Below are 26,754 nucleotides of genomic sequence, written 5' to 3' on the forward strand. Positions count from 1 at the left end.
ACATTTCATGTAATTACATTTTGGTACGCGCGCCTATTAAGAACTTACATGGAAGAACGTCCCAAACAACAGACAGGCGCAGTCTTTCACTGGTCTGTTTTTTGGTGGCGGAAACTACAACGGCCTATTTTTAGTTCTTATTAGTGACACCATGCTCCAGGCGGCTGCAGCAACCGCAGCAGCCCACGCACGTTCAATTACATCATCTTCATCTATATATATAAAATCGCAAATCTGTCTGTCTGTGTGTGTGTCTGTGTGTGTGTCTGTCTGTCTGTGTGTCGCCGGACCATACGCAGTTTCATTGGACGAAATGTGAGGGATTTGCGAGACACGATTGGTCCGTTTGGTTTTCCTAGCGCTGCGATTGGCCCGTTCATCGAGGGCGTGGCGGAGTAGCGCAGTTGGTAGCGCCCTCGCTTCCCATGCCAAAGGTCGCGGGATCGATCCCCGCGTCCTTCACAGGCGAATATATTTTTAAATCCTTTATATTAAGTTCGCTGCCACGCATATAAAGAATTTATAGTGAAAAACTTTGTTTTACGGGTTATACTTATTATTTATTACTGCAGAGCGGCCGAGGAGATCGTGGCTGGGGGGGGGGCAGGGGTAGCAGCCCAACCCCAGCCTGCCAAGGTGACACCTTGGCCGGCTGGGTAATCTAGGCGAGGCCGGAGGCTCTGCACGGGACTAGGCCTCACCACGCCACTCTGACAGGTGAGTACTTTGTGCTATACAGTCCATAAATACTGCTATAGAGTCAGCATGTACTGCTGTAATCATAGCAGGTACCACCACAGTATGCACTGATGCAGTGAAAGCAGGTACCACCACAGTCAGTACGCACTGCAGTTACTTTATTAAGAGTAGTTTTGAAATATTTTAAAAACCCGGGCAACGCCGGGTACTTCCTGCTAGTCATGGTTTAAACGCCGACTAGCGAACGGAGGAAGTGACTCGTTCGTGGCTATTATATTCACCAATCAATAAAGCTGTTTACTGTTTCTGTTGTCTATTATTTACATAATCGAGTTCAAACTCACGAGCTTCGTTTGAGTTAACAAACGGTTTCAACAAGTGGAGAAAGCCAGAAAAACTTAATTCTCATGAAAACAATCCTAGCCACCGCACAGCTTTTACTACATGGAAGGAAGCCGAACAAAGGATAATTGATGGTACTGAAATTGACGCAGTGGTTCAAGCTCAGATTCATTTGGAAAAACAACGGCGAGATATATTGCAAAAAATACTCACCTGTATTAAGTTTATGGTTTCACAAAATTTGGCACGACATGGCCATGAGGAAAATTTAAATGCGGATGAAAAAAAATGTTGGAAACTTTCTCGCGCTGATCAAACTGGTTGCGCAGTATGACTCATTGTTAGCAAAACACGCACAGCACGCAGGAGAAAATCCGGGATCAGTTTCTTATTTGTCACCGGAAATCCAGAATGAATTTATCCACATACTTGCATCGACTGTAAAGAACCAATTGTTGAGTGATATCAGGAAAAACAAGTACTACGGTATCTTACTTCACTCAACTGATCTAGGACATCGGGAACAGCTTTCTCAGGTCATAAGATTTGTGGATGTGGATTTTCATACTAAAAAAGGAACTATCAAAGAATCATTTTTAGGTTATATCGAGATACATGCAAAAGATGCAGCAAGCCTAGAAAGAGCCATCGTCGAGAGACTGAAATCTGACAACATACCTCTAGCCGACTGTCGGGCACAATGTTATGACAATGCTGCTGTGATGACTGGGCATATATCCGGCCTTCAACAACGAATATGTGACAAAAATCACAGAGCATTGTTTGTCAACTGTGACAACCACAGCTTAAACTTAGCAGGAGTACACTCAGCTAAACAGGATCCACTTGTCACATTTTTTGGAACAGTTGAAAGTTTATATTTGTTTTTCTCTCGTTCAACAATTCGTTGGGAAGAGTTAAAAAAAAGCTGTGCCCATCACAGTAAAGCTGGAGTCTGAAACACGCTGGAGTGCACGATCAGAAGCTGTTAAAGCTATCTATGAAGGACTGGATGAACTAGTAGGGCTGCTAGACAAATTATCGGAGGACGTAACTATGACGCCTGAAACCAGAAGTGATGCAGAACAGTTACAAGCATGCGTATTACATTTTAACTTCATAGTTTTATTACATTTCTGGAATGTCATTTTTGGAAAAATGTATCATGTTCAGAAGCTCTTACAGGATCCTACTATGAATTTCAAGGAAGCAGCAACTGATCTTGAATTTTTGGAGCATGAATTTGTCAAGCTTCGTGATGATTTGAGCCAAGTTGCTGTAGAAAACGCCAAAACAAGATGCACAGCCTGGGGGATCGATGTGGACAGAAGAATTAGGCGATGTCGGAAGATGCCAGGAGAACTGGCAAGAGATGCAGGACTTTCAGCAGAAGAAGAAATTGTGCGCGTTATGAAGAGCGTATTTTATCGACTTCAACAGGAGATGTCAACACGGTTTTTACGACTAAAAGACCTGAACACAAAATTTTGATTTCTGCTGGACGTCAAAACTCTTCTATCCAACACAGATGTCGATGCAATTCGTCGAAATTGCACAGATTTTGGAAATTTCTATGACACCGACATCAGTGGCCACTAACTTTTCACAGAAATTGGAGATTGAAAAATGCTGCTCAGTAACCGGAATGAAGTTCTACCAGAAACTCCTTTGGATCTTCTTGGTTTTATTGTGTTTTATGGAGACGACATATTTCCGAATTTGCGAATTTCACTGCAAATGTTATTAACAAAAGCAGTTTTAATTGCAAGCTGTGAGCGGTCGTTCAGCAAATTGAAACTTATTTAGTCGTATTTGCATGCTTCAATGGGACAAAATAGTCTCAGCGATCTTGCTCTTCTTAGCGTTGAAAGAGAAACATTGGAAAAAACAGATGTTGATTACGTGATTGACCAGTTTGCGACAGTGAAATCAACAAAAATGTATCTTTTGTAGACTGACAACCAGTCTACGACAGTGACTGAGTGAGCCATGTAATATAATTTCTATAAATTTGCTTCTTTAAATACAATGTTTCATTAAAATTTAAATTGTTATTCCTTATTCGATGTAATAGGAAAATGTGATTTAAACGGGGGGGGGGGGAATTTTATAGTTCGTCCCCGGGCGCAAAATATCCTAGCTACGCCTCTGTCACCCGCGCCACTTCCTCCTGTTCGGACACCTCCCTGGCAACCTTGGCCTCCTGGTGAAACAAAAAATCAACCCCAAGACCAGTCTGGAGTGTTGCACCTTCTGCGCTGCTTTGAATGTTTGGATTGCTCTCCAGATGATTATCCTCATCGTCCTCAGATCTTCCACTCTTTTCCCTTTCATCATCATCAACAGCCATGATCTATACACTACTGGATGAAGGCTTTCCCAAGTTATCATCGCCCATCACAGTCTATTGATGTGTAGCGAGTCCAACTGAGTCGCAGACGTTGATCCTTTTAGAGACAACATATTTATTTGTACCACGTAACACAAAGGGGTAACTGCCCCTTCACCAGATACAGCCTAGGATGGTGACCACCCAGTTAACCACTCTATACAGAGGAGTCACTGCTATGATGGATCGGGCCCTCACTCGGGTCCGCGACCACGTGTTTGCCCTCTAGGACGTAGAGCTTCCAGCTTGAGATGTAGAGCTTCAGCTGGTGGACGTGGAGCTTCAGCTTGTAGAATGCAGCGACCCAGGTCCCTCTCAGGGAACCCGCCTTATATCCCCCTACGGGTCGGGGCCGCTCTGCCCCTGGCCCCGCCCACCTTCTACAGCCTTCTAGCTCCTCCTCGATCCCTCTCAAGAGCTCTCCCGGGACACTTGATCACCCCCTAGTCCCCCCACCTGGGGGCCTCTCTGTGGACACTAGATCACGTGTCTGCAGGGTCAACCAGAGTGCCAACCCTGTCCTTAGGCTGACACTCGTGGGAGAACGCACTGCACGCTATGCATCGTACCTGCGCTATCCCAGCGCTCGCCAAGCCCCGCTAGGGCTGTTACTACACCCACCACGGGGTGTACACGATGACAATGCATTGCATGCCCACGGCCCTTCCGAGCTGGTACCATACAGGGCCATCCTCGATGTCACTACAGATGCAATAATCCATCTCACTCCTGCACATTAGCTCATCGCATCGTTCCACCTCTGCAGTGGTATTCCACCTATATTGGTGTAAAGTCATGAGGTGAAGAAACCATTCATATTCCTCGCAGAGCATTGTGTTAGAGAATGGCACATAAAAGTGGATATTACAGAACTAACTTCTAAAATCCAAGCATCCACTGGTTCACACAAAGGTGCAGCACTTTATCCATTCTGGTGGGATTTATCAAAATGAAGTGCAGAACAAAATATAAGTTGATATGCTTTTGTTCAGCACTCTGAGCTCTGACCCATCTCAATAGCTGTAAACATTTATGATAGTGTTTTTTCACTAAAGTCAACACTAGCAAAGAAACGTGGACTTTTACCTTTATCGTTGTTTTTAACCTTTAGCAATAGCGACATACTCCACGTATTTTCTTTGTGCATGTGGAAAAAAACTGGCAAAGAAGTGGTTTACACTGAAGATAGCTTTCTCCCTGAACCTTCCTGTGTGATGTTTTTTCGTAGCTTAACATGTGTAAATATGCTTTCGTAATTTTATACTGAGGCTTTCACGACCAATATTTAATAATTACAGTAGTTGCTTTTGAGCTATATCCGTGTAGGTATGATGTTAATTTTCAGCTATACCCTCCAAAATGTGTTGGTAACATCTGATGATGCTGGATGTAATCTCCAGTGAAATGTTGTACACAATTGTCACTATTTTGCTTAGGCTTTTCAACATTCCTCTTCCTCCGGTTTGCTAAAAAAAACTATCAATTGACATATTTGTCCCATGATGTAACAACTTGATTTGATTAGCTCTGTCAGGTTGTGGAGGGTATAGCTGAAAATTGGCATTACTGTGTAACGACACGATCTAATTTTAGGAATAATGCATTCATGAGTTACAATTAACCAAGATAAAAACTTTAATCTATAATAAAGGTGAGGAATCAAACACAGGGGGAGTGGTGGCGCACTATGCTATGGACCTGGCAATCTAAGTTCTGTAATCTCCATATATATGTAATGCGGGCGAAAGCGACCTTCCGGATGTGACGTCACAAGGAGGCGGAGCCAGGTGACGTGGGTGAAAGGTTGGGGTCCTTAAGTGGGTAAACCGGAAAGAGAAGTCAGTCGGGTTGTGAATAGAAAAGGGTGAGGCCACGAGGGCGAATGAGAGGAGGGGGGCACCGCCGGCGAGCGGGAGCCGACCCCAGAGTACAGCCAGGAAGGCTGTGTGTTAGAGGCAGCGGTGTGGCTGCAGAGAGTCGCAGGAGCGACGAAGAGAGAGAGAGACAGCACGAGGCTGTCAGCGCTGCGGAGTAACAGCAGCGATTACAGCCAAGGGGGGCTGAGAGTGAGTAACAACAGCGGAGCTGCTGTGGGGGCTGCAAGAGCGACAAAGAACAGCAGCGGGGCTGCTGATGGTGACTGGAGTGACATCGGAACCAGCACTGAGAGAATAAGAAGAGACAGCCGTGTGGGTAATACAGTACGGACCAAATAAAGGACACTGAGCCAGAGATCGTGGTCAAGTCTTTTATTACACTGGTGTCAGAAGTGAAACGGCTTGTCAAGACGGCTCGGAAGAAAGAATATTCCTGTGCCATCATCTGCTACATCATCCGACTTACGATTGAGACAGATGGCGCAGCTGGAGACCTGGAAAATCGTGCTGGCGAAACCGTGTGAGCTCACCACGCCGACGACGGCAGTGGGGAGAGCCGATGGTGGTCTGCAGGCCGACGCCTTGCCTGCGCTGCCAGCGCCATCTGCCACGCGGCACGAAGACGCCATCTTGGGCGTGGCAGGGGAGAAACGGCGGGAAGCCGCCATCTTGTCTTCACCGCGGCGGGGAGACGCCGCCATCTTCAACATCGCGGCGGAGAGGCAGCCTTGCGCTGCCATCTGGAGGTGCCGCGGGGAGAGCAGCCTGCTGTGAGCTGCTGTTTTGCGAGGGGGAGCTGCGAGGAGAGGACGACGACGCTACAGCTGCTGGGGCGGGAGCTCTCCCGTCCTGGCTCGGGTGCGTGACAACGGAGCAGTCAAGTCGCCGAACGAGTTCTGCGAGACGACTCAAGTTGCCGCCCTGCCGTCCTCTTCTTGCTGCAGCCCCGGGCGGGTCGTAACGATACGCACCCGGCCTTTACACACACCTCACCCATCTTTCGAGGGCCGGGTGGGGGCGATTTTGTTTTCTCTCATGACTCGATTGTGCGGAGCGCGGTTCGGACTGTGGGTATGTGTGTGTAATAACGATGAACGCGCTATCTGCTTGTTGCTCGGTGTCAATTAAAGTGTGTACGTGTGTTGAGAATGGACGGAGAGTATGCTGTGCTTGCTGAGTGTTAAATTGTGTGTGTGCGCTGCGGTGTGGAGTTGTTATATTGATGGCGAAGTTAATTATTAACTCGGCAGCGTCGGGTATCTTGCGCTGTATCATCTCGTGGGTTACCTTGTGCGATGGGCTTAATTGGAAAATATATATATTTTTTTTGGTGTATTGTGCTGCGAGGTGCTATGTGCGATGTGGTTGTTGCAAGAGAGAGAATATTTGTGTTGTTGCTGCAATGTTACGACTGGATTCATGGTGTGTTGGTTATCTGCAGATCGGCTTGCTATTGTGCTTAAATGTGCGCGTGTGATCGCGATATGCTGACTGTATGTGCTGTTACACCGTTCTGTACGGTTATGGGGTGCGATGCATTGATTGACTATTGGGGTTGGGATGTTATTAATTGTGCGTACCTGTTTGGAAATTGGTAACAAATTCGAGGGGGACCCTATTATTTGGTCGTATGGATGTTATGTACACGCGATTTTGTGTATATTATGGGTAACGGCGCTTTGTGAGAGAGAGAGCGCGCTTTGAGGGTGCGTGATGACGCCGTTGTGGGTGTCTCAAAGGTTAATGCTAATGGGACCGTAAATTGGCGCCAAGTTGCGTCGCGTATTCGGTTGGTCGCATGCAGCCACGAGTTGCTTTGCGAGTTGGGTTGTGTAACCAATGTGGTTGGTAAAATATTGGTTAAAAATTCCCCGATATGACTGCTGCGCGCAGCAAGCTGGGGCTGTGCGTCTATCGTTGTTGGGATTGTTACAATAAGACGGGGGAAGCAATTTGTGACCCCCAGCAAAGGGAAGCTGGGGTGCACGAATGGAGAAAACTGGCCACGTGTTCGCACGTTGGGCCGCCATTTTGCGCACACGCGGGGTATGGCGTCGATGCGCTTTGCGGAAAGGGCCGCCATTTTGAGCGCGCGGAAAAAAACCTCGGTGGGGCAAATATTCCATCTGTTATGCCTGCCATTGTTGATTGGGTGATGCACGAGTGGTGGTCACGTCGGCCTATGGCTGATGGCTGACCTGACAGCCCGGAGGCGAAACCTCCGTGGTATGTCTTTAACTAATGGGCCGTGTGCTCATATGGCTCGGGGAGTCATGGTTCAGTTGTGCGGTGGCAGACTGAACCTGGTGTGCCGGGGGCTCACGGGTTTTGGGTTAGGGCGTTATTGTCTCTATAAGAGAACATTACCCCGTGGGGGGGGTCGTTGATATCTGGCCTTGCCGAGGGATTGATCTTCCCTTGGCTATGAAGCGCATTTCAAAGATTGATGGAGCTCGTTTGACGGGGTTGCAGTGGCAGACGTGTCTTATATATTTGGACGATATCATTGTCTTCAGCCGCACATTTGAGGAACATTTAACACGGCTGGAGACAGTGTTCACGAGGATGCGCTCTGCGAATTTAAAATTTAAACCAAAGAAATGCCACCTACTGCAACGGTCCGTCCGTTATCTGGGGCACATTGTGAGTGCTGAGGGGGTGTCCACGGATCCGGAAAAGACGGCGTGCGTCCGGGATTGGCCGACTCCGGCCACCGTGGGGGATGTTCGGCGGTTTTTGGGATTTGCCTCGTATTACCGAAGATTTGTGCCGGGTTTTGCGACGATTGCGAGGCCCTTGCATCTCCTTACGGGTAAAGGACGGAAATTTGTTTGGGGACAGCCGGAAGAGGCGGCCTTTCGGAGTCTGCGTGATCTATTGGCTACGGCTCCGACATTGGATTATCCCGATTTTGATCGCCCTTTCATTCTTGATACGGACGCGAGTGACACAGGTAATGGGGCGGTATTATCACAGTCTAAAGGGGGCGTAGAGCGCGTCGTGGCGTATGGTAGCCGAGTCTTGTCGCCTGCGGAAACACGCTACTGTGTCACTCGTAGAGAACTTTTGGCGGTTGGGTTTTCCTACGGCAATTTCGACCGTACCTTTACGGTCGTTCTTTTATTGTGCGTACGGATCATGCGGCCTTGCAATATGCACTTAAAATGGACCAGCCATCGGGACAGTGGGCACGTTGGTTGGACACGCTACAGACATTTTCCTTCCAAATTCAACATCGGAAGGGAGTGCGCCATGCGAACGCTGACGCACTTTCCAGATTACCAGGGCGCGCCCCTTGTAAATGTGCGTCGGGGACGCATAGGTGTTCGCCGATTCTAAACCCCCCTCAGCCGCTTACGTTGGCCGTCGAGAAGTCGGATACTCCGATGGAACCGGGACCGACTGACGGGGTTTCGAATCTGCCGCGGTCTGTCTGGATTCGGGAACAAATGATGGATGAGTTGTTGTTGTCCATGCGGAAGCGGTCTATGAGGGACAATGGGAGTCCGAGTACGGCTGTGGGGCCGCGAACCGCTCTCCGAGATGGTCTGCTTATGTGGCGAGAAGGGTTCCAGGAAAGCTGGCGTGTGGTGCTACCAACGTCCTTGCGATTCGAGTTGATGAGAACTCTCCATTGTGACACACTATTGCATTTAGGGGTGCAGAAGACTTTGTTGACGTTGCAACGTCATTATTTTTGGCAAGGCTGGTGTGTGTCCATCGCTGATGGGATAGTAAGGGAGGAGCATGGCTGAGTGCTGCTCATCCCCGAAATGGCACTAGCTGAGAGTATGGTAAATGGATGTTGCCGTGGGTTGACGACCACGGTGAGGGTTACGGCGAATTAAACGTTACCGCTGGGGAGCGTGGCTCTCTCCACGCGAGGGTGTGCGATTAGGGGTTGTTGGTTTGTTGAGAGTGACTGTGGGTACATGCTGTGTACGTCTGAGGTCTGTGCTGGTCCTCAAGGGAGGACTGCTGGTGGGTAAGAGCAGAAATTTTTTTGTTGTTGTTGTTTTCACGTGTAAATAATATTGTTGTTAAAATGTAAATACTGGGGCGTCCATCGCGGTTATTTGGGTAATTATTGGGGTTTTCTTAAGCGGCCCGGAATTACATGATCTCCACTACCCTGGGGCCGGGTGGCTGTCGTGTACGACATGCGGATGTGCGTTGTTGTGCTTTGTGCTGTTGTTGTTCTTGTTGTTATATTACATGCTTAGTGTCCTTTAAGGGGGAAGGTCGGTTCACCGCATTACGCTTTGGTATTGTTCAGCCAAGGTCGGCTGGGTTTTTTCTATGGGGGAGGGTGGTGTAATGCGGGCGAAAGCGACCTTCCGGATGTGACGTCACAAGGAGGCGGAGCCAGGTGACGTGGGTGAAAGGTTGGGGTCCTTAAGTGGGTAAACCGGAAAGAGAAGTCAGTCGGGTTGTGAATAGAAAAGGGTGAGGCCACGAGGGCGAATGAGAGGAGGGGGGCACCGCCGGCGAGCGGGAGCCGACCCCAGAGTACAGCCAGGAAGGCTGTGTGTTAGAGGCAGCGGTGTGGCTGCAGAGAGTCGCAGGAGCGACGAAGAGAGAGAGAGACAGCACGAGGCTGTCAGCGCTGCGGAGTAACAGCAGCGATTACAGCCAAGGGGGGCTGAGAGTGAGTAACAGCAGCGGAGCTGCTGTGGGGGCTGCAAGAGCGACAAAGAACAGCAGCGGGGCTGCTGATGGTGACTGGAGTGACATCGGAACCAGCACTGAGAGAATAAGAAGAGACAGCCGTGTGGGTAATACAGTACGGACCAAATAAAGGACACTGAGCCAGAGATCGTGGTCAAGTCTTTTATTACATATGTAGTGGTGGTATTGACGTGCGCCGACTGTGACAGTGATGGATCACGGGGCGACGCGGGGTGCGGGGTTGGGCACGCGTTGTGGGCGTGGTGTGGACGCGCGCGCCGGGAGTGACAGATGACGGGGCGGCGCGGCGTGAGTGGTGAGGCACGATGAGATGTGGGAAAAGAGGATCGTAGCCAGCGCCCGGCGATTGGTCGAATAAGGTGCTCGCAGCGACGTCCGCAGGTGGGGTATAAAGGGGGACGCGCGAGAGCACTCGGGAAGAGTTACCCAGTTGAAGACCCGAAGACGGAGCTGAAGACTTAGTCGCCGAGTAGCTAAGTGGATGTTGGTCATCCGAGTAGCTCAGTGGCGTTAGTCGCCGAGTAGCTAAGTGGATGTTGGTCATCCGAGTAGCTCAGTGGCGTTAGTCGCCGAGTAGCTAAGTGGATGTTGGTCATCCGAGTAGCTCAGTGGGCGTTAGTCGCCAAGTAGCTAAGTGGGTGGTTGTCACCCGAGTACTAAGTGGATGTTGGTCATCCGAGTAGCCCAGTGGCGTTAGTCGCCGAGTAGCTAAGTGGATGTTGGTCATCCGAGTAGCTCAGTGGGCGTTAGTCGCCAAGTAGCTAAGTGGGTGTTTGTCACCCGAGTACTAAGTGGATGTTGGTCATCCGAGTAGCTCAGTGGGCGTTAGTCGCCAAGTAGCTAAGTGGGTGGTTGTCACCCGAGATACAAAGTAGGTGTTAGTCACCTGTAACCAAGTTTGATCAAATAAAGAGTGTGTTACCCGTGAAGTCGTCTCCCGCCGAGTTACTACATTACAACTGGCGTCAGAAGTGAACCTGTCTTCAAGAAGTATGGACACAAGGAAGACTACCCGTACCCACGAGCGAGGTCGGGACGACGACGGCGTACCGGGGACACCAACCTCAGGAGGAGAGGACGAGGAGTGGCCGCCGATGCAGCACCTCGCGGTGATGGCCGACGCTCTGCTTGCCTCCGACACCAGCCTCCAAGACGCACACTCCCGGTTGGCGGAGTTGCTGCTCGCCGCCGCTGCAATCTTGGCCGAGATCTCCGTTCCAGCGGGCGGGAAAACGGCTGCGGGGTTGGAGGAAGGAGCGAGGCTGGCGGGATCCCGCCAAAAGGCGCTTCGCGCCAAAAGTCTGGAAGTTCCCGCCGTTTTTGAGGGGCCGCCATTGATTGGCGGGAAACACGGACGCCACGTGGCCGGACACCTCCGCGCAGCGCAGCCCACGTCATCAGCGCGCGCCGGAGCTCTCCATTTTGCGCCTGACAACCGAGCCGACAATTTAGACAACTACAGCGGAGCGCGGGAAAATCTCTCCGACGTCGACGACGATCGGGTCCTCCAGCAAAGATTGCCCGCGCTGTCGGCGTTCAAGGCGGATGGGGGCGACTGGGGAGCCTTCCAACGAAGGTTCCTCGCTCATCAGGAGATGTCGCGGTGGCATTGGTTGAGGGTTGCGGATGGTAGTGTTCGCGTCGTGTTGTGTTGTTAGGTTAGTTGTTGTTCTTGTTGTTGTGTTGGGTTACGGGGCACACAGGGGGGTTTGTATATTTTTATAGCAGCCGGGGCGGCTGCGAGCTATGTGGTAGGGGGTGATGTAGTGGTGGTATTGACGTGCGCCGACTGTGACAGTGATGGATCACGGGGCGGCGCGGGGTGCGGGGTTGGGCACGCGTTGTGGGCGTGGTGTGGACGCGCGCGCCGGGAGTGACAGATGACGGGGCGGCGCGGCGTGAGTGGTGAGGCACGATGAGATGTGGGAAAAGAGGATCGTAGCCAGCGCCCGGCGATTGGTCGAATAAGTGGGTGCTCGCAGCGACGTCCGCAGGTGGGGTATAAAGGGGGACGCGCGAGAGCACTCGGGAAGAGTTACCCAGTTGAAGACCCGAAGACGGAGCTGAAGACTTAGTCGCCGAGTAGCTAAGTGGATGTTGGTCATCCGAGTAGCTCAGTGGCGTTAGTCGCCGAGTAGCTAAGTGGATGTTGGTCATCCGAGTAGCTCAGTGGCGTTAGTCGCCGAGTAGCTAAGTGGATGTTGGTCATCCGAGTAGCTCAGTGGGCGTTAGTCGCCAAGTAGCTAAGTGGGTGGTTGTCACCCGAGTACTAAGTGGATGTTGGTCATCCGAGTAGCCCAGTGGCGTTAGTCGCCGAGTAGCTAAGTGGATGTTGGTCATCCGAGTAGCTCAGTGGGCGTTAGTCGCCAAGTAGCTAAGTGGGTGTTTGTCACCCGAGTACTAAGTGGATGTTGGTCATCCGAGTAGCTCAGTGGGCGTTAGTCGCCAAGTAGCTAAGTGGGTGGTTGTCACCCGAGATACAAAGTAGGTGTTAGTCACCTGTAACCAAGTTTGATAAAATAAAGAGTGTGTTACCCGTGAAGTCGTCTCCCGCCGAGTTACTACATTACACATATATAAAAGGCAAAGTTGTGAATATGTGTGTCTGTTCAAAATGTTTAGCATACTTCCCGACATGCAACAAACTGCAAATTTGCCATGTGGGTACTTTACAGACTGTACACCGTGCAAAAATTAGAAAAATACACTTTCGTTTTTTTATTGGGGGGGGGGGGAGCTCAATAATGCATATATTTTTTGCACGGCAAGTGTAGTGTGACGGCAAATCTGTCACGTGACATGTGGAAGCGTAACGCATTGTAGTGTAGTGGTTAGCGCGCTGCGCTACGAACCCGGTATCCCGAGTTGGATTCCCGCTCACGGCCACCACTGGTGACGATTATTTCAACCGCTCCTGGGCCACCCCAAGGTCGACTCAGCCTCAAACGAGTAACTGGTGTGATGTGTGAACATTGCCACTGGGGAGATAAAGGCGGCCGGGCATCGTGAATCCAAGTCCCGGGCGAAGCCGGGTAGTAAAGCTAGTTCATAATAACCATACCAGTTCAATATGTCATACTGTACTAATTTAAATCGTGACAAAATGGTGGACTAAGTCTGAGGTTTTTACTGAGTAAGTCATACTTCCAGGGTTGATAAAATGATCCACCACTGTGGGAAGTCAACAGTGTCCATTGGAGAGACTGGCTTTTGCCACATGAATGTGGAATTATCACCACCAACACAGGGTCACCCACAGAGATGAGTACCACCATATGCACGGGCGTGGGCATGCATCCACTATCAAACACGTGCTCTAAGTTTGCCTTGTCGAGTGAGATGGCTAAGCAATCCGAGTGTTGAGAAGGAGCAGACAGGCTCTATTGTATAAATATCAGCCGAGGGAGCAATTTGGATTTTACAATTATCTCATCTCTGAAATCTTGACTTAAAGCTTTCGTGACTGCAGGAATTCATACTATTGGGTCTTTCGGTAAAGTCACATAGATAGGTTCCAAGAAAATAACAAAAAACTATGACGTTTCAATCGCAACACCAGCGGTCGTTTTCAGGAAAAGAATATCTCATCTCTCATTGACCTGTGAGTGTAAATGCGTGTCCGTCGGACATGGTATTGGCCACCCACTCCTGCACTGCGCCGGCCTTCATAGGTGCTCGCTGATAGCACTTGCCTAAATAATCTGTTAAATGGCACATGGGGATCTTAGTACGTGTCTTTGTATGTACACGTGTGTGTGTGTCTGTGATCTCTTATCGGTGCAGAATTCTTTCAGCAACTCATTGAGATGTTGCCCGAGTTCACGAAGGAGCCGCTCGTGCGCTTGTGGTTGGGACCCGTCCCGGTGCTCCTTCTCTACCACCCGGACACCGTGGAGGTAAAATTCCCATCACCACACGCAGTGGTGTCGTCATCTTGTTGCAATAAACTTCTCCCTTGACAGTGATGACAATGCCGATGATTAACCTTTTGCCTTGGCGATTCGCGATGTGCTCATGGATCTTCAACACAGCAGCTGGCTCAGGACTGAATCTGGCGATTGCTGCTGGCATCAGTCACTGATATCATGCAATGGAGAAGTCGATTTAATAAAAAAATCTGTGCACGATAGTGTTGTGTCGACAAGGTTGACGGTGTTGAGGAGGGTTAATGAGGTTGGCAGAGTTGACTGTCCGTAGGTCCAGAACAATTGGGAACCACTGCAGTCGAGTAGTTTGCACTGTGGAATCACCCGCACTATGCACAGTGGTGAAACAATGACAACGAAGAAGTGGTATTGCATATTCATGTGTAGTGCCTTCAAAAATGGCTCAGACCGACACGTAACAAGTCACCTGCTTACACTTTATTCACTTATTCTTGTGCAAGGGATCTGCGAGCCATCCTCACGCACTCGCACCACGCAGACATGAAATCTCTGCACTCAGCATAGCATGCACCAATCACACGCACGAGAATTCACTAGACGGGGGTCAAGGGTTAAAGGGCACTGACGTCACACGGACTCGGCGTGCTAGACGGATATGTGTATTGGGAACGAGGGCGGAGATGGAGGACTTCAAAGGGGCTGCGAGACGTGTGTTCAGGGTTGGTTTTAGGAACGAGTGTGGCTGTGGATTGAACAATAAACAAGTGCGTAAACCAGTCTCCGACTCCTCTTCACTTGCACCAGTTGTAGGCACTCCTATAACTATCTATACGGTCACTTATGTTGAACCTCTACCCACTCTTATCTACCTTTCACCTCCCTTATCCTGCACTCAGCAGCTCTGCTCTCAGCGACTCCGCACACAGCATCTCTGCACACAGCGTCTCCTCACACACCGTCTTCGCATACAGCAGCTCCGAAACACAGCACCTCCGCACACAGCGTCTCCGCACACAGCAGCTTCACACACAGCGTCTTCGCACACATCGTCTCCGCATACAGCGTCTCCACAAACAGCAACTCCCCATCTCCGCCGCTGCCCTTCGCCGGCAACAGTGTGAGTTGCAGCGGCGAGATGTCTTCACTCTTGGTTCCCCGTGTAGTGACATAAGAAGGGAGGGGCTGCTGGGGGCTCTGGGACCCTGGGCGGCCCAGGCGCTTGGGCCCCTTGGCGCCAGGCGCTGGGTTCCCAGGCGGCCCAGACGCTTAAGCATCTTGGCGCCAGGCGTTGGGTTCCCGGGCGGCCCATGCGCTTAAGCCCCTTGGCGCCACCAACGGGGGGGGGGCTGTGTGTGGTCTGTGGGATATCTGGGGGCGCACACGGCCCCACCCCTCGTTGGGGACTAGGCATAAAAGGGGAGCTCCCTGGACAATCAGGGCCAGTTGTAGCTCAAGACCCAAGACCCAAGACCAGCCATCTCAGGACCCTGGGATGTTGTGAGAGCCAGTGGTGGGACTCTGGAACTCCCGGCTCTACGTCCTTGTGAGGGCGAGTTCCAGAGCGTAGCCAGAGTAGTGTATCTAGGCTGTGTACCTAGGCTGTAACAGGGGATCAGGACTGTTGGAGTGTTGGATTGTAATAAAGAAGTTACCTCTACAAGTGTCTCCGGAAACCATTACACCCGCAACAACTCCCTCTCCGCTCACGCAGACACCCTTATATCTCTTTGCTCATTTTCCGAGACCTCTCGTGTGTCACGTTTAGCTCCCGCCAGGCCGGCGTCTGTTGGCCCATCAATTAACCCTCATCTCCCATTTCCCTGGAAACACCTCCGGTCTCAACGTGCACACCAGGTCGACTCCGTTTTCACCCGCTTCTCCCCTTAATTAGGTGGCGGTTTGTCCGTGCAACATCATGTTGCACACACGCGCCTGTTTGTCCTCAGTTGCCCTCGGTGAACTGTGCGCACTGCGTATTTTACTCCTCTACACATGTGGAATTTAATTGTCTGGTTTGAATCGTTTTATTGCATAGCAGTGCATTATAAATGTCACTGTGTTGTTTTATTCCCACAGGTGATCCTGAGCAGCTCAAAGCAGATAGACAAAGCGTTCATGTATAAGTTCCTGCATCCATGGCTGGGAACTGGCCTTCTCACGAGGTACAGCCTCACGGCTTTAGCAGCACGAACCTGAACCCAATGTGGGCTCAGGCAGGGGCTACACATTGCCTGTACCAGTGGCATTTCCATCTCGTGCACATGCATTGGGTGACATCCGGGGTAGAGGTTACCCATGCTGATTATTCTGACATGGACAGAGATGCTGATGCTGAATTTGGAGCAGTTGGAAACATGCACCCACAAGTAACAATAAAATAACATGGATGCCGTGTGTATAGAATCAGGCATTGAGTGAGCGCACTGACAATTGTCCGGATTGCCTGTTTGCAAGATTAACAACAAATTCAGGTCTGTCTCGGACACAGCAGGCCCAGTGAACACGCAACAATCGGAAAAGTTTTCCATGCGGATGGTACCATTGGGCCAACGATGGTAAAACGTTCCAAGTTTATTGGAGAGTCGGAAGACCAACCTTCACAAGCGAATATGTGACCATGCAGCCATAGTTACGTTGTTGCTTTGCTATTTCCGTTGTTGCCAGCACGGGGGAGAAGTGGCGATCGCGCAGGAAGATGATCACCCCCACGTTCCACTTCTCAATCCTCGTGGACTTCCTGGAGGTGATGAATGAGCAGGCGGAGATCCTGGTGCAGAAGCTGCAACTGCTCGCCGGCCCCGAGCCCTTCAACTGCTTCAACCCCATCACCCTGTGTGCGCTGGACATCATCTGTGGTGCGTCCAACAAATATACTGCGCGTCATGGTTCGAGAGTTAATTGTATGATGCATGCACACGGAACCTTCAAACTCAAGCTAACTTAACGCTTTAGATATTTTGCATTCATCTGTCTTTCCCCATTGCTACACTCAACGATTAGCGAAATGGCACATACAACTACGTGTAATGGGTTCGATTGAGGTGCACACTGAAACTGTAGGCAACTCTATTTATTAACAACGTAACAACCAACTTGAACACTATACATAAGGTGGTGACCACCGTTCCTAATTTAACTAACACTCGGGTGGAATACTACATAATGTAACCAGGACAGGTTAAGAGGCTACCTGGTCACGGACGAAGATCGGAGACTCGAGGACCGCAGATGGCATCTTCATCCCGGGATTGAACAGCCACGCTGTCTCTTCACACCCCGCTTATAACTGTTGCGGCGTGGCCGGCCCTGCCCTCGGCCACGCCCCCCTTCCCGATCCTTCGGGAAGGTCCGGGCCCCTTACCATGAGACCACCAAGCTCCCCACTGGGGTCCCAGGCCCCCCTTCATCCGGTCACGTGTCCTGTCGAGTTCACGCAAAGTGTCACGGCCTGAAGCGACCTCAGTGACACCCCGCCTACAGTACCCATACATATGACGTCACAACATAGTTGTCATATGTCCCTACATCACCCCCTCCCCTCACTCCCGTGTAACACACAGCCGTCCCGGCTGTAACCCAACTGTGGGAAAAAAAGTGTGCCTCCCCAAAAAGCAACATCAATAAATAACCGACGACTGATAATAAATACCGCATATAAAATATGTACACATTCCGAGAGGGGGGGGGGGAAGGGAAGGAGAATGCATGGAAAGAAGGGAACCAACAACAAATGTACACGACACTGACTAACCCGCTTACCCCCCACTGACTAACCCGCTTACCCCCCAGCACAGCCTACCCGTGTTATAATAACACATGCACAGTACAATAAAAGGCCAGGTTCAGCCAATGACCTCCTTGACAAATGAGTGTGACTGTTGAACGACGGTGTAGGCAAGCAGCATGGTGTGTGAGAGTCATGTAAAGGCGGCTAGTCTTAGAACGAGTTCGCATGGCCGTGCCCCCGGGCGAGGTGGGGCCTAAGCTTCCTGGGAGGCTCGGAGGGGACTTGAATATGGGCCGACGGCCACGGTCTTTCCATAGGAGATGACAGCGTCAGTGGAGAACGGCTGGTTAACGGTGGCTCCGCACCCTGCAGAGCGTCCGGAGCAGAAGCAGCCGGCAACGTCGAGGGTGTCGCGCACTCCGGTCCTGTGGGCGGGACAAAACCACCCTGAGGAACAACCTCAGTGGGTGCACACTCCAGCTAGCCCAGCACACCTAACACTTGGCCCTCATGGAAGGGATGTGAAAAGGGAGCAACAAAAGACTTAAGGCGGGACGGATGCATGAACCAATACCGGCGACCGAATCGGATTTGAACACATTGTGGCCGGTTGGCCTGAATCACCTCAACTGGCCCACGCCAGGGTCTGTACAACTTGGGGGATGTACCCACGGGCACTTGAGTGTAAGTGCAGCCAAGCCTTGTTCCCCGGAGTCCATTGCTTACCAGACACCCGAAGCCCCCTTAGCCATTCGTTGGCCGACTGCCACAAGGCAGAATTTTCCTTAAAAGCCTCGCGTGCCTCCGAGACCCATTGAAGGGTAATTCGCATGGGTTCCAAAATGGTGTTCAGCTGGATGTCAATGAGGGGGTTATGTTCCCTACCCATACATTAAAAAGGTAAGTAGCCGTTGGAAGTGTGAGGGGCCATTCTATAGGTTACAAGCACCCCTGGAATATGCAAGTCCCTGTTGCCCTGGGACTCACCGACCTGCTCACTTGGCATGGAGGTCCGAGTTCTGTGGAGTCGCTCCACCATCCCGACCGTCTGGGGATGGTAGGGCGACGTGCAAACCTTTTTGGTGCCCATAGGCCAGCGGGAGCAATACTCCACGCCCACCAGCAAATATTTATTCCCTCGGGCTGTGATGGGAAAGGGCCCGAGCACGTTGAGTGCGACAAGCTTGTTATACTTGAACAGATTGCAAGAGCGGACAGCACTTAGTAGACGGCGGTTTCCGGCGAGCACACTGCACGCAGCCTTTAAGCACATTTTTGACATCCCCTGCCATTCCAGGCCAAAACAAATAGAGTTTGAGGGTAGCTAACGTCTTATGTACCCCAAGGTGCATCAGTTGCACGTGTACTGCCAGGATAACCCCTGAGGCCCGTAGGCACCACAACACTGTAGCGACACAAGGCACCATCTCAACACATCAAAAGGCCGTCTTTAAGAATGACAGGGACCACCCCGTGTCGGGCCGACACGTTTCCCGCGTCACTGACATGGCACCGTTGCTTCAATAGGGAGGCGTCCTCCGCCTGGAGGCGTCCCCATTCATTGTGGCTCAACCCAAGGGTGAAGTCATGAGCACACGAGATCATCGGGGCTATCCGGGGTGGAAGCCCCCGCCGACGCGACAACCGAAGGGGGTACCGCTGCGGTAGCCAATTTGCAGTGGCCCGAGCCAGAGAGGCACGCACACTCGTCGCACGGAAGTAGCCACGAAAGCGCGTCCGCATTTGGTGCCGCGCACCCTTACGGTAAGAAACCCGAAGGAGTATCTTGTAGAATTTTCAGCCAGTGGGAGAGCTGGCCGAATAGTTGCTCAACGCGTAAAGCGTACTGAAGAGCGACGTGGTCGGAACGCGCAGCGAAACGCCTACCATAGAGATGCAGCCGGTATTGTTGTATGAAAATAACTATGGCAAGTAACTCCCGATGCGTAACGCAGTAGCGTTGTTCGGCCAGAGACAACACTTTGCTGCCATATGCCACGACCCTCTCCACCCCGTCCACAACCTGGGACAATACAGTGCCAATGCCGGTGTTGCTGGCGTCCGTGTCCAGGATGAAGGGTAATGAAAAATCTGGGTATCAGAGGGGAGGGGCATCCACCAGACCATCTCGGAGCGCAACAGCATGGAGGGGTTTGGCAATAGTGGCGAACCTGGGCACAAAGCGGCGGTAGTAAGATGCAAATCCTATAAAACTGCGTACCTCACCCACCGACTTGGGAGTTGGCCACGTGCACACGCACACAGTTTTATCAGGATCTGTGGAAATTCCCGACTCGCTGACGATATGCCCAAAATATCGAATGGATGTCTGCAACAGGTGGCATTTTTGAGGTTTAAATTTGAGGTTAGCTGCCCCCATTTTAAGAAAAACTGAGCGGAGCCATACCAAGTGCTCTTCGAATGTTCGGCTAAACATGATAACGTTGTCCAGTTATAATCAGGCAGGAGTCCGATTGGAGTCCTGCCAGGAGCAGCTCCATGAGCCTCTGGAACATCGCCGGGGCCGAGTGGAGGCCCATCGGGAGCCAGTTAAACTCAAATAAACCCTGCGGTTTTCGAAAAACAGTCTTAGACTTAGAGCAATCATCAAGGGGCAATTACCTGAATCCCGAAAGTAAGTCGAGCGTTGAGAGAAAACACGCCCCCGCCAGAGCGTCCAATGAATCATCCATGCGGGGCAGGGGGTACGCGTCCGCCACGGATACTTTGTTAAGTTTGCAGAATTCAACGCAAAAGCGCAAACTCCCATCATGTTTCTTCACGAGAACCCTCGGAGCACCCCAGGGGCTGGTAGATAGAGAAATAACATCGGCGGCCAACATCTCGTCGACCGCCTGCTGCACGTGTTCCTTTTCAGTAGGTCTCAAGGATTTTGCCAAATGGGGGCGGCGTCACCTGTGTCAATATGGTGGCTTAAGAGGGTCGTGCGGCCAATGTCGAATTTACCTTTTCTAAAAACATCGGCAAACTCAAGTAAAAGCGCACGCAGCGCGGACCTCTGGCCATCGAACAAGTCCGAATTTTTAGAGCAGAGGACATCTAGCCAGCTGTCCTTTCCGACCTGCCCTTGAACCGTAGTTGACGCGACCCCCACTCCCCCCACAATGTTACTGTCCTCCTTCGCAGTCGACACACGGGCGAGCACCGTGCCCGCCTGTATGACCGACGCGTCTGGCCCAACATTGAGGATCTGAATGGATGACTGTTGTTCCCTAGAGACCAGCATCTGAGCCCCCACGAGCATCATCCCCCGGACCGCACTATTAGAGGATCCCAACACGACCCCTCCCGCGGTTGCCTCTCAATCGAGCGGTTTCCGCAGACGCAGGGGAACGAGCATTTGCGCTTCGGGGGGAATCTTAACTGTGAAGCTAGCTAGCGCCTGTACAGTCGCGTTAGCTGTGAGCAATCGAGTGGGGAAAGATAAGAACGTGATGCGACAGCCCGAAAGCAATTTCAAACATCCTTGATCTATCAAGATCTTCATAGGCATTTTACTCAAGAAATCGGTCCCTAACAGGCAGGGCACGGCCAGGGAGGTGGAAACAAGGACCGGGCCTGTCAATTTAATGTCGCCAATGGATCCCCTATTAGCGGCAAAGTACGGAACAATGACAGGGCATAAGCAACGACATCCTCGGGATAAAATATAAAAAATCTATTCGGAAATCATGGTGGCAGATGCCCCAGTGTCGATGAGCACCCGCACCTCTACCCCCTGTATCATTCCAATGACCGCCGACGATCCATGAGATTCAGGTGAGCTTGAATATACCGGAAAATCTTGAGGGACGATGGGTCGTCCTCCTCCGTAGCTGGCAAGGCGATGTTCAACTCCTTCGCCAGCGCCAGCAACCACTCCAGGACCAAAGAGTCAACTACCGCCTGCTCCATCTTTGGGTACGCTGCTTGCGCCAGGGACAGCAGGGCGCTGCGGAAGGCGAGGGGCGTCTCGGCCTCCCCCTGCCTCCGCGCAGTGAACTTGTGTCGAACGCTCGAAAGTGGGTCATATACCGCAGCCATCTGTGCAAAGGCCTGCGATAACATGGTCCCCTCCCCCGGTGGGATGGCATAAAATGCTGCCAAAGCATCGTCGTCGAGGGTGGTGGGAAGCGCCTTTAACGCCTCCGCCTCAGTCCAGCCCGCCAGCGTGCAGTTCACGGAGAAGCATCGTTTGAATGCCTCCCAATCCCCGCCAGCCGCCGCAAACTCTCTGACGAATGGGAGTCGGCGTTGAAGCGCTGGAATCTCCCACGGCGAATTTAGCGGGAAGGATGAAATGGCGGGCTCCGCTTCCCACGCCCCCGCCAAAATGGCCACCGCGCGATTGGGCGGCAGGATGGAGGAGTCGCGCGTGTAAACGGCAGCCGCAGCGAGGTCGGCGCCATGTGGCTCCGGGGCCGCATCCTCCGTCGCCGGCTCCCCTGTGTCGAGCTCGCCGACCAGCACAGCCGCGGCGCTCGGCAAGGCGGGCGCAGACAGGGCGGCGATACCTCCGCGATGGCGGCGACTCGGCTGCTTGAGTTGCGCAGTTCTGCTCCGCCAGCGGCGAAGCCTGGCCTGCACCTTCCGGGGAAGCTATCCCAAGGGCTGTCGGAGGGATGATCGGGGTGAGCATGGGGCACGAAAGGGTGAGGCACACCCCCACCCCTCACACTCCAGTTGCCTTGCCACATTAAAGCAACTGGAGGGAGGAGGTCATAAAGAGCCATTAAATAATAAACCCGGGGCAAAGGGAGGTTAATGAAAATCTGGGAAATCTCCAGATTGTCAAAGGACCATATGACACGACCTCCACAGATGTTTTGGACAGTTTCACAAACAAATCTCCAGACTCGCTGGTGCGGGAGGAACAGCCTGGTCTCAAATCGAAACTTGCTGACACGGTTGTTGCACCACCCCATTCAGATCTCCACAAACGCAGAGCAGGGGCAATCCGACATTACAACTGGCGTTTTTTTTTTACAACGGTTAAGTTCGAAACTTAGTGATGAGAATAAATCGACATTATAGACTGCCAGTACACTCTCAGATTAAGAACCAGACTGCAGTCTACATTAGTGGCTTTCATTATTACTTTATTTTACTCTTATTCTACTCTTATTCACCACATATATTGTTTTTTTTATTGTATCTTTCTATCTACGTGACTTTACCGAAAGAACCAAAGAACATGAATTCCGGAAGTCACGAAAGCTCAAGTCAAAACTTAGTCTCCAACCTCAGGATATCAAAATATAACTCGAGAATAAAAAGCACGGATCCCTGGATACAGACGGGGAACAAAGGTTAATAAAACCCTTGGAATACCTGTGGTAACAACTATGGTAGATCACAAATCTTGGTTAAACATAAACCAAATAATTATGATGAAGTATTAGACCGAGGGTCATCCAGAAAAAATACAATGCGAAACAGGTCAATCACACACGACCAAGATAATCTATTCCATAGAATCAGAGCCTCCCCAACCACCTTTGTCTTCCAACAGTAAATCGTGATGCAGGGGGGCGCCTCCCCTTAATATATCAAATACCACGCTGTAAACATTGCCCAAAACACTACGCAAAACGTACTTTGAGTCACACACACACCGACGAGCACTAGCTGGGAACCAAGACAAGAGTGAGGAACGGCGAGCAGCGGATGAGCTGCTTGCGCAATCGTGCTCCGCCGAAGGAGAGCACGGAGAAAGAGAGAGAGAGCGTGTAACCGGCGCAACCGATAAAGAGTGTCGGCACTGGCGAGCAGCGGACGAGCTGCGAGCGCAATCGTGCACCGCCGAAGGAGAGCACGGAGAAGGAGAGCGAGCACGTGACCGGCGCAACCGAGGAACATTGTCGGCGCTGGCGTCAGGGACGAGCTGCGAACGCAATCGGGCACCTTCAAAGACGAGCAACGTGCCTGCAACAGAGAGGCCTGCAGCTGCAGCCAAGAGAGAGAAAGCCGTGTGTATGACACACGACCCACCGCCTGGCAGGGAACCCCTTATCTCAAAAAGTGGAGCAGGGAAACAATACACCCACACACACTCACACATAACGCGCATATTGAGACTAATAAGATCGTTCCAAAAGTTCTCCTTGTGTTTCAAAAAGGGTGGTCATCCAAAGTCGGTGCGTCAACTATTAGCTGATCGTGGAAAGCATTGCTGCCCATTGAGTTACGTAGATATGATCGTTTAGAAGTATTTTAGTCATTCTTGTTGTTAATTGCATAATCTGTACCAATGAATTCATTGATAAAACTAAACATTTATAAACATTTATGTTACGAATCTACACACACACAGGGATACTATTGTGTTAAAATCTTTCTTTTGATCACATAATCTTGCCTGCAAATGTATTAAAGCCCTTAGCCAATTGATAAACATTTGTTAGACAAGCAGGCACACTACCGCACAACATTGTTCCAAGGAATTTCGTTAATTGCATAATCTTACCAATTAATTCATTGAGGTCTACCTTTGCCTTAAGCACATTTTTCTTTATTACCATTCGTAAGAATATTATCACATTCATTTTTCAGGACTTTTTCTTGTCGCCGTGTACGGTCGATTTACTCTGAGAAATTAGCCGATTGTTCTGTTACCCAGTTTAACAAACGCAACTATTGAGGGTTAAATTTATGGATCAATGAGGAGGACATCTCCAGGAGTACTGTGTTGACATTTCTCGCATAAGAGTTCTCATATGAGAATGTTATGTTTTTTTATGTTAAATTTGCTTATTACAGAATTGTCTGAGTGGTGCCTTCCTACATTCATGCATAAAAACTGTATCCTGCGGAGAGATCTGAATTTTGAGACCTGACATAAACAAACTAAAACATAATCAGTCAAAGTTAAAGCGTAATTACATACACTTTCATAACTTCATACAATTACACCATTTCATTATCACGATTGGAAATACCGCTAGACAACGAAGCAGAGCTTAATTTCGGGAAATTATACATCTTAAATTCTCACATTCAAAAAAATATTTCAAGACCGAATATATACAACAACACCAACAACGTTTGTACAGTTTTTTTGTACCTCAGAGGTGGCAAGCCTAGTGTAGTGTCTTCAAAAATTACTCGCACCGACACGTAACAAGTAACCTACTTATACTTTATTCACCTATTTTTGCACTAGTTGTAGGCACTCCGATAACTATCTATACGGTCACTTATTTTAACTTCTCCCCACTCTTATCTACCTTTCACCTCACTTATCCTGCTCTCAGCGACTCTGCTCTCAGCGACTCTGCTCTCAGCGACTCTGCTCTCAGCGACTCTGCTCTCAGCGACTCTGCTCTCAGCGACTCTGCTCTCAGCGACTCTGCTCTCAGCGACTCTGCTCTCAGCGACTCTGCTCTCAGCGACTCTGCTCTCAGCGACTCTGCTCTCAGCGACTCTGCTCTCAGCGACTCTGCTCTCAGCGACTCTGCTCTCAGCGACTCTGCTCTCAGCGACTCTGCTCTCAGCGACTCTGCTCTCAGCGACTCTGCTCTCAGCGACTCTGCTCTCAGCGACTCTGCTCTCAGCGACTCTGCTCTCAGCGACTCTGCTCTCAGCGACTCTGCTCTCAGCGACTCTGCTCTCAGCGACTCTGCTCTCAGCGACTCTGCTCTCAGCGACTCTGCTCTCAGCGACTCTGCTCTCAGCGACTCTGCTCTCAGCGACTCTGCTCTCAGCGACTCTGCGTCTCCACCGCTGCCCTCACCTACGCTCCCTCAGACCCGCTCACCCATCTGTCCCGGGCTGGGGGATCAGCACCCGCCTGGCAACGGCGTGAGGGTTGAGGTCCCGTTGACGGCCGGAGCGGCGAGATGTCTTCACTCTTCGTCCCCTCCACTCACGCACACACCCTTATATCCCTCTGATAATTATCCGAGACTGCTCATGCATCTCTTTAAGCTCTCGCTAGGCCGGCGCCTGTTGGTCCATCAATCATTCCCTTATCTCCCGTCTCCCTGGCAACACCTCCGGCCTCAACATGCACAACCGGTCGACCCCATTTGCACCTGTTTCGCCCCTTAACAACTGGCGGTTTGTCCGTGCAAACCTCATGTTGCACACGTGCACCTGTTTCCCTCAGTTGCCCTCAGTTAACTGTGTGTACGGCGTATTTCACTCCTCTAGACTAGTACCAGACCTGAGTCTGTACCCGTATTATTATTATTACAAAAATATGTTAATGAAATAACATGTTGGTCATAACTGACGAAAACCTGAGCTAACTATAGACACTATTGTTTGTACTTGTGTTCCATACTCTTTGGTTCTTTCATTAAAGTCACGTAGGTATAAAATAAATTAAATCACGACGTTTCGGGCGCAACACAAGCGTCTGTCATCAGGTGGGACAACCACAGCAAGTGGTTGTCCCACCTGATGAAAGAACCAAAGAGTATGGATTCCTGCAGTCACGAAAACTTTCAATCTAGATTGTACTTGTGTTGTTATCGCTGCGTTGTTCTCTGTACAGAGACGGCCATGGGCAGGAAGGTATACGCACAGAGCAACAGCGAGTCGCAGTACGTGCAGGCCGTGTACAAGTGAGTGCTGTCTCTCCATGCGTCTCTCCATGCTGTCTTTCTGTGCGTCTATCCGTGCATCTCGCCATGCTGTCTCTCCGAGCGTCCTTCCGTGCCTTCTCCATGCATCTCTCCATGATGGGAAGCATGATCTGATGGAACTTGAGAGTAACAGGTTGCTGCGTGAAGGCCTTGCCCTGGAAAAAGCGTCCGCATTGATCACCGCACTGTCCGTCACGCGCACTCCGTGCCCCGTCTCATTTTCAGCTGCGGGCATGATAACCGTTGCTAGTGCACCTCGTGCTAGCACCACCATCATTATCGCCAACACTTTTGAGGACAAGCGCATGTTGGGAAACCTTACAGAATCTACGTGTGTGCATGATTTGTCTTCCGTGTTTAGTTGATTTTTAAAGTGCACCTTTGTTCAAGGTGCATTATGACCTTTGTTCAAGGTGCACCACCGCGCCACAATACACGGGCCTAGTTTAATTATAAGAAAATATCGCATTCTTCCCACGTTACTTTTTTCTTCATGTTCAACGGAAAGCAAGATTAGAATTTTATTTTTGAAAATAATCTTGGCTTGAGTTTGATT

The 26,754-nt window shown here is 50.7% G+C and overlaps 1 protein-coding gene across 4 annotated transcripts in view; it reads left to right on the top strand.

The window, feature by feature from the left end:
- Positions 1–26,754, top strand: part of CYP4V2 (cytochrome P450 family 4 subfamily V member 2) — a 53,806-nt gene that overhangs the window by 4,621 nt on the left and 22,431 nt on the right. For all 4 annotated transcript variants that reach the window (XM_078875570.1, XM_078875569.1, XM_078875567.1 and 1 more), the window contains exons 2-5: positions 13,780–13,892; positions 15,960–16,045; positions 16,548–16,738; positions 26,108–26,177. In XM_078875570.1, coding sequence (XP_078731696.1) covers positions 13,803–13,892; positions 15,960–16,045; positions 16,548–16,738; positions 26,108–26,177 — 437 coding nt within the window. In that variant the 5' untranslated portion in view covers positions 13,780–13,802. The remainder of the gene's footprint in view (positions 1–13,779; positions 13,893–15,959; positions 16,046–16,547; positions 16,739–26,107; positions 26,178–26,754) is intronic.

This window comes from Lampetra fluviatilis, chromosome 41, assembly GCF_964198595.1.
Source record: "Lampetra fluviatilis chromosome 41, kcLamFluv1.1, whole genome shotgun sequence".
NCBI classification, from domain to species: domain Eukaryota; kingdom Metazoa; phylum Chordata; class Hyperoartia; order Petromyzontiformes; family Petromyzontidae; genus Lampetra; species Lampetra fluviatilis.